Genomic DNA, 15231 nt, shown 5'->3' on the forward strand with positions numbered 1-15231 from the left:
AATGTAGAAAAAATACATTTTACAATTTTGTAAAACTTTTTAAATATAGAATAAAACAAATAGCAACCAAAACATCTATATTGATTTCTCTTCACTTTCTTGGTCAAATCCAAACAAAAATAAGACATTAAGCAAGTCAGCAGTTTTCCATAATGAAATCCTTTATGTGGCAACACTTTCAACTGCGATCCTCCGACATTCATCACAAATGCTTTTCCAGTGCTTGCATTGAACAATGTTACTGTACATTTGAATAATTTTCCCATCTTGTTTTTTTCTTTTTATAAATACCCATAGGGTAATAGGTCCTCAGTCGTGTTTCAGTGCATTATAAAAACACACAACCCAAGGTTAATGTACTAATCATCTTACAAAACAGAAGAACCGAGTACCATAAAAAGCAAAGGATACACCATGTTACATAGTTACAGAAAATACATAGCATATATATAGAATTTATCACACAGAAAAAGCCACGGAACACACATATTTTTGAGCCACAGGCGCTGATGGTAGGACGTCGCTTTCTCTGATGTTTTGGACTCTTTTTGGAGAAGGTTAAGGCAGTGCTGCTGCACATCAACTTGAGAACTTTGCGCCGATCCCTAACATCATTTCAGGCATCGCGGGCGAACTGGCAGAGGCGTACATTCCTCAAAACAAAGGCACAGCTTGGCGGCAGCGTTGCATGATTCTGCTGCAGGTTCTTTTTGTCGGATGATAATAATCTATAGTGCTGTAAAAACCTATTTGCCCCCTTCTTGATTTCTGTAAAATTGATCACATAATCAATCCAATTGTATTATCTCACAAAGACAACTGAAGTAAATACAAAACACAGTTTCCAAACGATTTTCAATAAATAATAAATCCTAACGAGGCCCGATGTGAAAAAGACTACATGAGCACTGCTGTACGATTTTATATGTATTGTTGCTAATGAAAGTTAGCTTAGCAGGTACGCTCATTTGGTTTGCGTGAGTGACAACGGGCGCTAAGGAATAATTTAAAAACTTTCTGTTTTAATATGTTGAAATGTGCGTAAACCTCATAGAAGGATTAACAAGTGAGGTTACATTCCAATCTTGCGAGCATCTTCAGGACTGAAAACTGTGATTTAAAAAAAATAATAATAAATCAGAAATCCGGAAGGGTGCAGATACCTTTTCATCACACTGTATATGATTTCACAGATTTCCAGTGACGGACAAACAAAAAGCAGGAATTGTAGAAACACCGCTGCACCAATTCCACACATGATTGAAAATTTCGTCCTGTTAGTGTCCTCTCACCTTGACTGAACGATGAGCGTCCTTGAAAGTGTTCACATAGGCTACTTGGCCCAGCCGGTGGCGGCGGCGGCCTCTCCGTTGATGTAGGCGAAACCGGGGAAATGCTGCGAGTGCTCATACTCAGAGTTCCTGCGCGGGACCAGAGGCGAGTACACGTCCCCCGATGCGGCGTAGCGTGACGAGTGCATAGGCGGGCTACCGTAGCAGCCGTTGACCGAGGACATATCCGGCCAGCGGGGGGTCACGGGCGCAGGGTGCAGTCGGGGAGTGCTGCTCATCAGACACGGATCCATGCGGGACATTTGACCGTTGAACTGGTACTGTTGGGGGAGTTGAGACGTTAAAATGTAGGAAGAAATGTTGCTTTTAGAGGGCTGGAAAGGATATGAGGCATTTCAGTTCATTTCAATGGGGAATAAGGATTTGATGAGCGAGTACATTCTTGATGTACACGTCAAAACTCTTCAAAAAATAAAGTCTTAAAACAAAGCTTAGAGAATCCAGTTTCTTTAAAAATATCAATTGAGCAAAACATATTCTGGCTTATTCTAAAATACAACAAAGCCAGGCTCACTTACAAATATTAGCAACGTAGAAAAACACAACCTAGTTTAGCTTATTTTAGCTTAAAAAGGAAGAAATGTTATTAAATGTTATTTTGATAAAAATATTTGTCTAGTTTCATGTCATTTTCCAATTTACATAAAATCGCATCCAGCGAGTTTGTAAAATCCAACAGCAATTAAAAAAAAAAAAAGGATTCTCCCTGCGTTGCCACGGTGACGGATGCCAAACAGCACAGACTGTATGTGCACGCCGAGGCTGACGACCATATTTCAGACATTAGACAAAGTCCAACCTCTCCCATGGACAAAGCAGCCACATTGTGCCCGATTTAAGCCCAAAAAGCGTCTTAATAAAGAGGAAGTACGTGTTCACGTTAACACATAAACACCACAGTCGGCCCCATTATGAGCGCTCGCCGCACGGAAAAAGACGGTCAGCGCGGGGGAGTCAAAGGCCAAAGCGGGGGGCCTCCTCGCTGAAAAGAGAGCATTGAATAACAATATTTTAGTAATACACGCGTGATGACGGCACAGTGACAGCTGCTTCCGCTGATAGTGACACTTGGAGGAAGGCCCTCTTGGGAAATTCAAATTGACACCATTTGCTGTGTGTCTGAACATCATTGACCGTCGGCCATTTTGACTGACCTGTGCGGATGAGCGATGGTAGGCGGAATAGTGGAGCGGTGGCGGGATGGAGGTGTCGTGGCCGAGGCCCGGGTACTGACTCTGGATGGCGTGAGGATGCTGGTTGGCGTAGCTGCCGTAGTTGTAGCTGCCCGTGTATCTGAAAAAGCATTTGAAACACGCCTGTTGGCAATCGCTTTCTATCCACTAAAGACGTACTGGGACCTAAATTCAATATATGGCTCAAAGGGGTATATATTAAACTCACTTGTAACTCAAATTCCAAATCGAATTTCGAGGTGTAATTACCCGTGCTCCTCTCTGTGGGCGTAGACGGGCAGTCGATGGGCGGATGAGGGCGGCGACGGCGGCGTGCCGGCGGCGCTGCTGCTGCTTCTCATGCAGGGCAGTTGCTGGCTGGCGTCGGGGGCTGAACCTCCTGCTGTTGTCACTGTGTATGTAAGGGACCACGTATATGACTGAACGGCGCCTGCCAGACACATACACACAGGTGGCAAAAGTACTCACACTCTGTACTTAAGTAGAAGTACAGATACTTGTGGAGCAAAAGTAGAAGCAATGGTTTTAACTCCTGTTTTTAAGTTGACAAAAAAAAAAACACAGACTCTGAAATGTATTTAGGGAAATTTGGATAAGTTGGCACAACGAATAAGAAATATTTAGTCTCTCTCACCCGTGCTGGACGGGAACTCGGGCGACGTGTCGGCCGCGGGCGAGGACACGGCGACCGAGTGGACGGAGCGGGCGGGCGAGTAGGCGCCCGGGGATGGCGAGGAGGTGGCGGTTATTTCCGTCAGCGTTAACTCTTCATCTCGCTCTGCGGGAGAGGACATTGAAACGACAGCACTGACACGTTGAAAGAAGGAATTACTTGATTCTCAATTTCAAATTTGTCGTTTCTTAGTCGTGCTCACCTGTGCCGCCTTCGCTCTTCATGGCCTTCATGAGGTCATTGGCCCTTTCCTGGCAGTGCAGCGACTCCAGCAGATACAGGACGTAGTCGTCAAACATGAGATGGATCAAGTGGAAAGAGCCTGAGCGACAAGTGGACGTTATTTCCACCACTCGCGACATCATATCTTACCCATGAGGAAAAAAATAATGCTAATATGCTACATAAAATCATGTTTAGGGAGTAGTAAATGATTTTCAACACAGATGTGATTTTTCCACAATCCGAGTCAGTGCCAAAAATAGGTCTCGGTGACCTCCGGGTGACGGTGGGTGCGTGTGAGCGCCACAATTGTGTCATTGTGCACGATAAACACTATTCAGGGGAGTCCTGAGCAACCCTGAGCTGTCATAAAACGGAAACACATTGGCATACACATTTTAGGAGTGTTTGTCGGAAGGGGTTTGTTAATTAGCTGTTTGTGCTGCTTTATGGAAACATGGCGGCCAGCTGTGTCTTTGATATTCAAATGGCGGGCAAAGGACGGTCAGGGAAGGAGAGGTCACTTTCCCTATTCATTTTACAGCACCTCAATTACCAAGGCCACGCCCACTTCACCTGCACACTGACTGGCATCTTCTACGAATAGCAGATAGCTGCAATTTTTTTTTTTTCCTATTTACAGAATTTTTTGTTGACATATACAGCTGATTCGACGGCTTTGTTTGTTGCAGGAAATGACATCATTAGCGGACAGTAGCGACATCTCACCAAAGCTCGGGGCGCTGTGGAGCGTCATATCACGAATGACTCTGGTCCCGAAGCAAGACCACATCAACAGGAACTGTTGGGCCACCTTCTTCAAGCAGCCGGGCCTCTTCCCAGACACCTAGAAGGAGAGGGGGACCATTTCCATGAGAAAAGACGGAGGGGGAGGGTCAGGATGACGGCATTAACCCCTCAGCCTGTGTTTGGGGCTTAACCCTCCGGGACCAGAAAACATGTCAACAAGTCAACTATTTAATTTGCCCCCGGGGACACGCCTTCCTATTGAACCATTGTCTGGCCGGGCCGAGGCGTTGCCGGGGCGACCACATTTTACAAGGCCATATCGGGCGTATAATGGGCGCAAATGGGAAGCTTGTAGACATCATTAACTGGGAGGATTGCTGTGTAAGTGAGGAACCAGCAAGCTCAGAGCTGCAGGTGTCTTTTTAGAGGACCAGAGGCTTTGCAAATTTCTTTTTTTGCATTAAGTGTAGAAAACGTCATGCATATCAAGCTGTTGGTGGATGCCGTCACTTTTTTTTATCTCAAACATGTGGGAAAGGATCTGATGCACTTTGTTGAATGGCGTGATGGAGATTTTATGGATCGGGAAAATCTCCCGCGTGAGGGATTCCCTAATTACAAACTGTCTCACCTTGACGACACAGCGGTCCACCATGGAATCCAGCCATTCGATGTAGGCCTCGATGGGCGACTGCTCCTCCAAGAGTCGATCAAACTCCTGGTACACTGCCACAAAAAGACACTTGGAGGTCTTTATGCAGTATTTGTTGTTTTGCATTCATTTAGTTCAACAACAGGTGGATTTTATTTCTGAAACATCAGAGGTCAAATCTGCGCAACATTTTATAGGTCAAACTTAAAAACAACAAAAAATGAACTCGAAAATCGGATGCGCAACAATTTTATAATCACATAGCACCAACCCTGAATAAAATTTGCTGTTGATGTACTTACAGTGTATGATGAGCTGCCGATGCTCCTCCTGCGAGTCCTCCATGGTGTACAGCGTCTGCTTGGTGATGCTGTTCAGGTCCACGTTCCTCCAGTCCTCCAACATTTGGAAGGTGATGTCGGAGCTATTTATCACGGTGCGCGACGCCTGCGGAAGACCACACGGACGCTATCGCTATCGGCACGTATCCTTATCTGAGAAGCCTTCTTTGCTCATAAGGATTTTATTAAAAAGCTCTCCGGCCCTAGTACGCACCTGACACAGATGGTTTAGGGACGTTTGCCGTTTGAGAATTTGCGAGAACCTCCTGGACACTGAAAAAGATTACAGGGTGGATAAATAAGGTGGATATCTTTCCTTGTAAAAACAAAATATGAGGATTATCCTGACATCTATTATTGAAAAACATTCTGAATTGGTCTATAAAGATCAGAATTTTCAAACCACTTACACTCAAATTTGATGTTCCTCAGGTTCTCCGGGAGGTCGTGAAGGGCAATTTTGAGCCACTCTTCTAATTGTTTGGCAAATTTCCGAATCACCTGCGTCAAACTGTGTCGACAAAAGACGACAACAAAAATAATTTAACAAAGAAAATGACTTTCAAACAACACAACATCTGGAATATGCTCCATTTAAAAAAAAACAAAAAATGCATGGATGTCTCCTGATGAGATTCTGCAAGTGTACCTAATGTTGTGTCCAGTGTGTGTACACAGCAGCGGATACCTGCTCACCTGTCAGGCAACGCTTGGAGGACGGTGGGCATGAGTACCCCGGAAATGGCCTTGTAGAGGATGGAGTCGCACACCCCGACAATGTTGACCACGGTTGGAGAGCTGAGCACGGGCAGCATATGAGGTGGCATGCCTTGCCAAAAGTGCAACAGGAAGCTTTGGACCTACAAGCGTACGGAGTCATCAAATATTGTTTTTTGCAAGAGAAACGATTTGATAAAAGCTGAAAACAAAGCCTCGCCTCGTCAAAGTTGGCCCGGATGACCGTGTCCAGTATCCTCTGGCAGTGTGTTCTGTACATCATGATGAAGGTTGACACCTGTGGGCGAAAAGCGCCGTATTGATCGAGTGAGGCGCGAGGAAATGCGCCAGCAAAACAAGGAGATAAATCCCGCGCAAAGCATGGGAACGGACGAATTGGCGTTACAGCACGGGAGCGATAAAGCTTTAGAGATCCGCAAAACAGTTCAAATCACGCTCCCCCCCGCCCCCGACGTGTGTAAAAAGGCGGACAGCTAGTGCCAGGCCTTTGTCCGTGTCTAGATCTTATTATCTCCCGCGAAAGATTAAGAGTTAGCGAGGAGCCAGCGTATAAATCCTCCAGGTCTTTCTCCAGGACCCGAACCAGAGTCTCTATCGCCAAGCCCAACGCTTTTAAAAAAAAAAAACGAATACCGTTCTGGTGTTGAGAAAAATATATAGTACAAGTGCCAATTAAACCTCTTATGTAAAAGTAAAAAAAACGTGCAGACTCTGAAATGTCCTGAAGTACAAAAGTGTAAAAGTGAGGGGGACGAAAGAACAAATGGGTGTTTACCCGCTCTTCTGGCAAGCTGGCAGGCAAACGGAGGTCTTTGACATTTGGGAACTCTGGCAGCAGCGTCCCCAGCTTGGAGCGCGGTGAATACGCCACTGTCTGCTTGGTCACCTCCTTCTTGCCCGCTTCGTTCACCCACGCCGCGCCCTTCTTGGAATACATCACATCGTAGTACTGCGACGTCTCCTTCACCGCGATGCCGTAGTAGTGGTACCTGCACCCAGTTACATCACGCTTACCAACGTAGAGTTGCATTCTGTTTCTTTTATAATAAATGATGTGGATATGTAAATATTAGAGATACAACAAATAATCGACAATTCATCGATTATCAAATGAATTGTTCATTTCTAAATCGGTTACTTGTTCTGAGTTCTTGTTTCATTTAAAAATACACTAATTCTCAGAATATTTTCAAACACTGCTTTTACTTTGGAAAGCAGAATGAAGTGAAATGTAAAATAAAGAAAAATATATATTTTTTAAAATAGTAAAAAATAATCAAATAAATAATAATATAAAAATAAATAAATCATAATAATAAAACAAAAAAAACATGATTTGAAACTCTCAAAAGAATAATCTATGCAATAAAACAACAAATGATCAAATCTCCTAAATCAACAAAAACAAACTAAATTAGAGCTAAAAATGAGGCGAGATGACAAGCGCAACTTACTTGGACTGCCCTCTCGTGCCAAGTCGTCTGGTGGTTAGTGCTGGAAACTGTTGTCTAATAATCTGTTTAAAACCAAAAAAAAGCAAAAGATGCTTAGTGTGCACTTTTCATCGCTGAGAAACGCTGAGATTGGACAGCCATAAATGATAAGTTTCCCACTAACCCCCCCCCCCCCACACTTTTTTTGTGGCCGTCTCCAAGGGTCGGGCCGCGGGTGGAGGAACTTTAGCAAACAGTGTCGCTCTCCATTGTGTGCCGTGAAAACAGAGGCCAAGCTGTGAACTTTCTGTCAGGCCCCCCGCTTGATAAATGAGCAGACAGGGGAGGCGGTGCAGGGCCCGCTCTCTCCTCTCCTCTCTTCTCCTCTTCTCTCCCTCGTTTTTTTTTTGTCCCGAATCAATGAAGCCTTCCTAAAGGACACCCCACACCGCTCCAGCCACTGATCTAACATTCCGCAACATCTCACCCTTCCAAATTTCCTTTAATTACACATTAATCCCGGCCCCTTCTCTTTTTCAATATCTTCCGACAGGAGCCGCCGAGGGTAAAAGCAGGCAGGGGAGGGGGGAGCGGGAGGGGTCCAGCGGGCCCGGGTGGCTTTGTCAGGCTTGTGAGAACGGCGCAAAGTCGGTCATCTTGACGGCGGGATTGGATTTTACCGCTGGAGGCTTCACACTGAGGCGGAGTGGGGAAGCTTTGCCCACCTCATTTAGCGCAAAAACTCATAAAGGGACAAACTTTGTGGAGGGGAACGACGCGGGTCCGAAAAGAAGGCGTTTTTCTTCTGAGTGTCAGGATAAAAACTCCAGAAATTTCAGAGGTTTTTTTTTTTTTCAACCATTATCAACAGTTGGCAAATGCAGATTTATTGTCTGACTATTTAATAAATATACATATAATGGGTAAAATAACTTATTTTTGGTTCTTGAATATTTACAAAATTAATTACAGGCATAACATTTGATTTTTATTTTACAATAATTGCTTCTTTAGCATTTGTTTAACTTTACAGCTGAGATAAATCAGCAAAACTTTGTTCAAAATGTCCCAATCAATTTGAAAAAAATATATTTGATTAACATTACCTTCCCGAAACTGGCCGCGTTGACCGGCTGCGTATCGTGCTTCTCGCTAAAGTCGAGGTAGTGCATGTAGAGGGCGCTTCTCGGGATGCACACGCCTTCTGCGATCTCGTAGTTCTCCTCCAGCCTGGAGTAAGTCGGCAGGTATGTCACGGGGCCCGACTAATTTCAATTCTAGACATTACAGCGAGAGAATTTTTTACCATTCCAGAGTGGCAGGTGTCGAATGTGGTTTGGAGGCCCTGTTATTTTCCTTTTCTTCATCTAAAATAAGAATAAAAACAATACTACTCATCAATAAATGTCACCAAAGTAGAATCAAGTCAACGTGTCATTGTGACTCACGTTCGTCGGTGGACATGTTGCCCAGGGACATGTGACTGGAGTAACGTTTGCTCTCGCTTTCGTTGAGGCATCGCTCGATCCAGCTCTCTGTGGACCAAGAGTTCAAGATGTCAGAAATCAATATGTTCAAGTATCTATAATTAGGATATCGAAACTTTTCAACATATTCTCGGGAGTTAAATCCGTGATTAAGCACAAAGAGTTTGCCATTGAGGATGTTTTAGGTGTGCTAGCATGCTACTGTTGCTAGCAAGGATGTGGAGTAAAGGCTTGCCATAGCCACGGCTCTATTTGAGGGTCTTTTTCATCCACACGGCAGGAATCCAGCCAGCATTGTCCTACTCCCCCCACACCCCAGAACCCCATTACGCCCTTCCCCGCCTTCCTCCCTCGGGAGAAGACGACGACGACGACGAAGCAACCCGGCTTAAAAGAGCCTGCGCACATTTAGTGAGGAGGCCATTGTGCCTGTTTTCATTTCCAGCTCGACTGGTGTGTGTGTGATTTTGCACGCGCTTACTGGGAGGCTCACTATTGGAATCCCAAAAAACAGAGAAGTATTCAATTAATTAATCAACCTAGAAAGACTGCTTGGTGTTTATCAGAAGGACATTAGCATTTTAATGAGAGCTGGCTCAAGGCATGAACAAACTAAGAACCAAGAACCTGCTTAGTGCTCTGCAACTACTAGGAGAGCTTGGACTAGTCCTTTATTATTTTTATTTTTGAGTTGTATTGAGGAACAAGTAATCTAAAAGTCAAATGTTTGGAGGTAATTTTTTTGTGACAAAAGCTGTACATTTTTACTTCATTTTAAAATCTATACAACTTTATACTATAAGCAGTGATCCACTCCAGATTCCCGTAAAACGCAAATCATTTGTTTTTTAATTTGAAAGTATACAAGTACTGTACTTCAGACAAAAACAGTGATAATAGAATTTGGTAGAATGTAAAGATAATTGGCAATATACGCAGAGTAATATATACGGACATGAAGGGCTCCAGTCATAACGGATAACATCGCAGAGGATAAAGAATATATGCCTTTACTGTCTGTCCACATGTGATGATGAACGTTGCGTGTCTTATAATATAAATTTATAAAAATATCAATTTTATAACACCGCCACACTGGTGCTAATATCACTAGCACGTCTGTGGTGTATTGCAGTATGTATTAAGCCAACAGACTTTTGTGAGACAGGTTATGCGGTTTGGTTAAGTATTGATTTTGTTTTGTTTTTAGGTTTATAATAAAAGTCAAGTTGGAGTCACAACAAACTTTTTGTTTTTTGTTTCAGGTAAGTCAACTTTGTTACGTCAGGATATGTACTTGCCTAACCTTTCTCGGCAATGTCAAGTGTATAATGGGTGGCAGAATAATCAATATATTTGGCAGAAATTCAGGTATCCGAAATCTAATTTCGTTCAGGGACACATGGAGGTGTGCACCATTTTAATGAAATACAAGGGTGTGAGGAAAGGGTTTAAAAAAAAAAAAAAAAAAGTCCCCCTTGCTTCCACATTAACACTGATAGGATGTGACAAGCAAAGCGGCCGTCGTTGGGATGCACCTTTGGCAGAAAAAAAAAAAGGGTCACGGATATTGAAAAAGTATTTTGGGATTGTGGGGGACAGAGAATATATGCTGAAGAAAACACGCACGAGCGTCCCAGCAGGAGACAAACATAACACTCGCATCAATGTTATGGTTGTAACAAACTTTGAAAACAAAGTGCAAAAGTACAAAGAGCATACAACAATCCTCACAGGCAAACACAGTATTCTTTGTAGAACATCAACTATTACTGAAGCTTACTAAGGTGACTTTCTCTGTCACTTTGTCGACATCATGTTAACATCAGTGGTGACCGCAAAACATGCACCTTGGGAATAATGTAGGACAGCAGTAGTATTATCGCTACAACATCTAATGCAGGGTTCATCAAACTCTGACCAAGATTTGATCTCCATTCCATCAGCAGTGTCTTCTAAAAATGATCGATTACGTACATTTACTTCAACTTCAAAAGGATGACCGGCTTCAGCTAACTGACACAGCAAGTGGGCTACAATATTAAGGATACCTGGACCACCACCACGCAAAAAATAGAATCTACTCTTTGTACGGATGACCCAGTTTCACAATAAAAATCAACAGGAGTGACAAAATAAACGGCTTGAAGCGAGCACGCTGGGCCTCTTATTTGAAAAAGTGTGGAAGCTACAGAGTGAAAACAAACAATATTACTTAAGAAAAGCCAAAGTGTGTTTTGATGTCTTTAAAGCATGTGGGAGGACTAAAACGATTCAAAATCGTTTATAGTCTAGTGCAAATTTACACTTAACATAAATCAGTCTGGAACGCCTGCCATAAGCATGGTCTCACTATTTTACACAATTCTTGAAGGACCTACTTATTTACAACTATTTATTTAATTATACTATTACACTTCATATTTTGACTGTTATAAATGAGCAATATGTTACAAACATCGCCATAAAAGTGAACATTAGTGTCTTTGTATTGGATCTTGGAGCATGGATTGTGCAAGTTTGGTTTTTGATAGCCTTCTACATGCTAATATGCTAATTGACGTTACACAACTTCTTGTTTTTCCAACTGGGCAACAGCACAAATACAAACTCGGGCCTCCAGCGGCAGATTGTGATCTTATTTCATCATCATAATTTGATTACAATTCATCTTAAAAAAGTGAGCTGGTGGTGACAGGGCGGTAAGACAGAAAAGAAAAGCGAAAGCAGCTGAAGTGAAGCTAATTCTCCACACAGGCTTCATTTGCCTCGGGGGAAGATAAGTATGGGACGGAAATAATTGGATTAAAGTCGATCAACAAGTGGGACGGATGTTCACACATTTGTGAACACACACTGTGGACTAAGTGACCCGACACACACACACGGCCGGCCGGCCGGCGTGCACCTGCATGCTTAATCACGACAATGAGTTTCAATGGAGGGATTGGGATTGGAATTACACTGGAGCATTTTACTGATAAATAAAATGGGGTGGGAAGAAAAACATTGATTGCACTCACTTTATTCATCTTTGAATTTTTGTTAAGTAATGATTCCCGCGATACTTGAATTCAAAATAATTGGAGTTAAAACAAAGAAAATCTTTTTTTAATGTCTGAGAAACCTCCGGCCCAATTCTGATGCACATAATAAATAATTACCTATTAAGAAGTGACGTGACACTGGAATTTTGATACTGATAATACTTTAAATGTGAAGAATTGAATTGTTATTATGTTTTCAAAACTAACAAAAATCAAGGTTTTTGTTCTATTTTAAACTCTAACATGAAAAAAATGATCTGCCACTTCTAGCATAGCCCCTATTTATCTCTTTAGCCCTCAATTTTAAAGGTTCACTTTAAAAAGGTCACTTGATACTGGACTTTAATCACAATGAGATGAGATTCTCCTGATGCTACTTTTGGTTCTTTACTTTTTAAGATAGATTTTTCTTTTTAATAAATCCTACTAAAAACTGACCATCGATTAAATTTCTTTCAGAAAGTTTAATGATCCGACATTCCATTATTACCTCTTTTAAACAACTTTAAAAAAAGAGACCTATGCACCTGCAAATCTAAGCCTAAATTGACACCACCTATTTTTTTTTCCTCTAGATAAGTAATTTGATCACTGATGTTAATACAAAGTTTTAAAAAATACATGTAAAAAACATCCATTGAAGTTTTTTTTAACTTTTCCCCCCAAAATTGATCTTTTAGATGAGCCCTTTAAAATTTATATGAACTCTTTAAAAGCAAATAATGCTAAGATCCTTAATAGGTGCAAGCCAAAGAAACTCACGGAAAAAAAATAAAAATACTATCAATAAAAAGTTACCCATGATTTTTTTAATCAAATCTTCCATCCAACAAACTAACATAAACTAACACCATTTATAAATAAAACAAGATGCTTTGACTTATTTATTTAAAAATATATAATTTATATATTTTAAAAATAATACAAAAATACATAAAAAAATCTTTTTGACTAGAAAATTCAATTGGTTCCATCCAATTAGATTTTTTTCCCCCAAAAGTATTCAGGTGAAAAGAGCAGCAACTCTACTCTTAAAACAAAATAATTAAAAACTGGACAAATGCCAAAGACAGCCCCTTAACAGGAAAAAAAACTGCTACTACAAACAAAGAAAAAATCATAAATCAATAGCCAACTTCCTCAACTTTCCAAAAACGAAGCGATCTGTAAACAGCAACAAGCGAAAGCCCGTCTTCCCCTTGGGAACTTCCTAAAAGCGCTTGGCGCGAGGCCTGAGGCGCATGGCATGTTCCCATGCAGCCTGGAGGCATCCCACTGACCTGTGGAATCCATGTCAGGCTCCTCCAGCAGCCCGCAGTGCATCTTCTTCCCATCCAGCACTCCTCCAAGTAGAAAACGGCCGCGACTTTCCCTCCTCCGCCTCCTCCACCTGCTCCCTATCCTCGCCCGGCTCGCCGTCTCCGCGACCACTGGCCGTCGGAGACGAGATGCTGAGGCTCTGAGTGGACGGCAGAGAGAAAGAGAGAGAGGAAGAGCGAGTGAGGGTACGTGTGGGTGGGGAATGGCGGGGAACCGTCCGGAGGAGGGGGGGGGGGTGTTTTGGAGGGTCCTCGAGAAATCCAGCGGGGGCAAAGGCAGAGCCGTCAAAATGTTTGCTGATGTTTCATGGGAAAGGGGGCTGATTTTTATAGGAGCCCTGATGGGGACATGTCATTGATAGGCTTGCGGGGCTGATGAATGGCCCCCCGAGTCAGATGGGGATGTGGCAAGGCTCACTGGAAGTCTTTTGTGGGCCTCTTTTGAATAAGAAAAGCTCCCTCCCAAGGAAAAAAAAAAAAAGTTGGGAGGGGTGGGGTCGGGAAGGCCTCCCCATCCTCCATGATGGCATTTCATACGCTTTCACACCACACACAGCTCGCACTTCCAAAGTATCCAAACATGCTTCCTCACGCTCGGGAATCTACGTATTGGATTTGAAAGCTGCTAGTTGCATGGCGTCACTCACTCGCTACATTTACCAGTGAGGAATTCACTCCTTGATGGAACTTTTTTTTTTTTTTGCAATATCACTGACATCCAGCGTGAGGTCCACGCACTAGGATGCTTTGTCCTCACTAGTTTGACCATTCACTGCACTAGTAGAACAACCAGGGTGCACTTGTCATGTCTTTTCTACTTCAAGTGCCACTTAAGACCTCCTCGTAAGACTTTAAGATGGATATCAAGTAGAGCTGAACAATATTGAAAACAATTGTTAATTGCAATTTTTTTTCTCAATATTGCAATTATATTATATTTATATTATATATTATATTATATTATAATCCCTTGGGACTGAATTTGTCTTCACTGTTTACCTATCACTTGGACTACAATTTTAACTAAATCAAATCAAAGTATAAAACATGCAATAGTGCAGCAATACTGATTTCCCGTCAAGGGGTTTATCACCTCAACCTTATTTTGCTGTGTGCAGGGGGGGGGGGGGGCAGTCACAAAAGGAGGGGGAGGCAAAGAGAAGAGAAAGTGAGTGAGAAAAGGAGAGGCGGGGGGGGTAAAAGTGTAAAGCCCCAGGCTGGTCGGGGCTCTGATGGAGTGCCTGAGAGCTGGAGAAGGGAAAGCTGTGATTAGAATATGAATGGAACCACGGGAGAGGAGGAGGAGAAGAAGAAGAAGAGGAGGAGAAAGGAGGATTACGGCTGAATTACTCACCGCAACGTAGAGAGCAGGACTTTCTCGCTGGACGCTTTTTTTTTTTTTTTTTTTTTTTACACACAAGTAAACTGGAAAGCTGCACTCACACAAGCAAAGAGATGTTTAAAATGAACATGAAGGCGTAAAACACAAAAGTCAGATAAGGAGGATGTCATTAATTGTGGCCAATTAACAAGAGCAGGTGCATCCTTCCTCTTATCACGTGCATGCTCACAAACGGATGTGCGCGGCTTTTGTCCCATTGCTAAAGTCCCCCAATTGTGTGTGTGTGTGTGTGGCATTCAGGCTTTGATGGGAGGAAATCATACATCCAAAAAGGGATTTTGTCGACTTGACATGAATGTCGACACAATACAAAGCGGGTTATGACATCGTCACAGGAGCTTTTATCAGCTATAAGCAAAACAAACACGGCGTTTTATTCATGGTTCCAACTCTCAATTCAAACTAAGGGGGAGGGGGGGGTTCATGTTATTACATTGGCTTTTTAAATTTTTCATTTATATGCAGGTGCATCAATTAGGAGTAGTTCAATATTGTCATTTAAAATAATAAATTATAATAATTATAAAGAAAATTGGGAAATATTTCAGTATGTTGGGATGTTATCAAAAAGCCAATACAAAATTGAAAATCAGTTTTGAGTTGAATCAAATCTTACATTTTA

At 42.4% G+C, this 15231-nt stretch overlaps 1 protein-coding gene across 2 annotated transcripts; it reads right to left on the reverse strand.

Moving 5' to 3' along the window:
• Positions 1-139: 139 nt before the first annotated feature.
• rfx4 (regulatory factor X, 4) lies at positions 140-14144 on the reverse strand. 2 transcript variants are annotated; one of them, XM_037254691.1, is made up of 18 exons: positions 13169-14144; positions 8803-8889; positions 8661-8721; positions 8461-8584; positions 7376-7437; positions 6697-6910; positions 6121-6198; positions 5880-6043; positions 5594-5694; positions 5398-5456; positions 5145-5289; positions 4822-4916; positions 4170-4287; positions 3421-3540; positions 3180-3323; positions 2795-2936; positions 2507-2645; positions 140-1612 (listed from the first exon to the last, which is right to left on the reverse strand). In XM_037254691.1, exons 1-18 carry the CDS (start codon positions 13209-13211, stop codon positions 1334-1336), a joined length of 2175 nt encoding a protein of 724 aa, XP_037110586.1. In that variant the 5' UTR covers positions 13212-14144; the 3' UTR covers positions 140-1333. The 2 variants fall into 2 exon arrangements, with proteins under 2 accessions (XP_037110586.1, XP_037110585.1); XM_037254690.1 differs by having other exon boundaries at positions 2795-2975; positions 13169-14143.
• Positions 14145-15231: the final 1087 nt, after the last annotated feature.

The sequence above is a fragment of the Syngnathus acus genome, chromosome 6 (assembly GCF_901709675.1).
Source record: "Syngnathus acus chromosome 6, fSynAcu1.2, whole genome shotgun sequence".
NCBI lineage: Eukaryota > Metazoa > Chordata > Actinopteri > Syngnathiformes > Syngnathidae > Syngnathus > Syngnathus acus.

What these genes read in the sequence shown, in the direction of transcription:
- rfx4 (XM_037254690.1), bottom strand. Translation starts at nt 13,211, where the DNA reads ATGCACTGCGGGCTGCTGGAGGAGCCTGACATGGATTCCACAG. An exon ending in CTCCAAGCGTTGCCTGACAG is followed by an intron (nt 5,695 to 5,879) that starts GTGAGCAGGTAT and finishes TTGTCGACACAG; the next exon opens with TTTGACGCAGGTGATTCGGA. An exon ending in TCGGCAGCTCATCATACACT is followed by an intron (nt 4,917 to 5,144) that starts GTAAGTACATCA and finishes TTTTTGTGGCAG; the next exon opens with TGTACCAGGAGTTTGATCGA.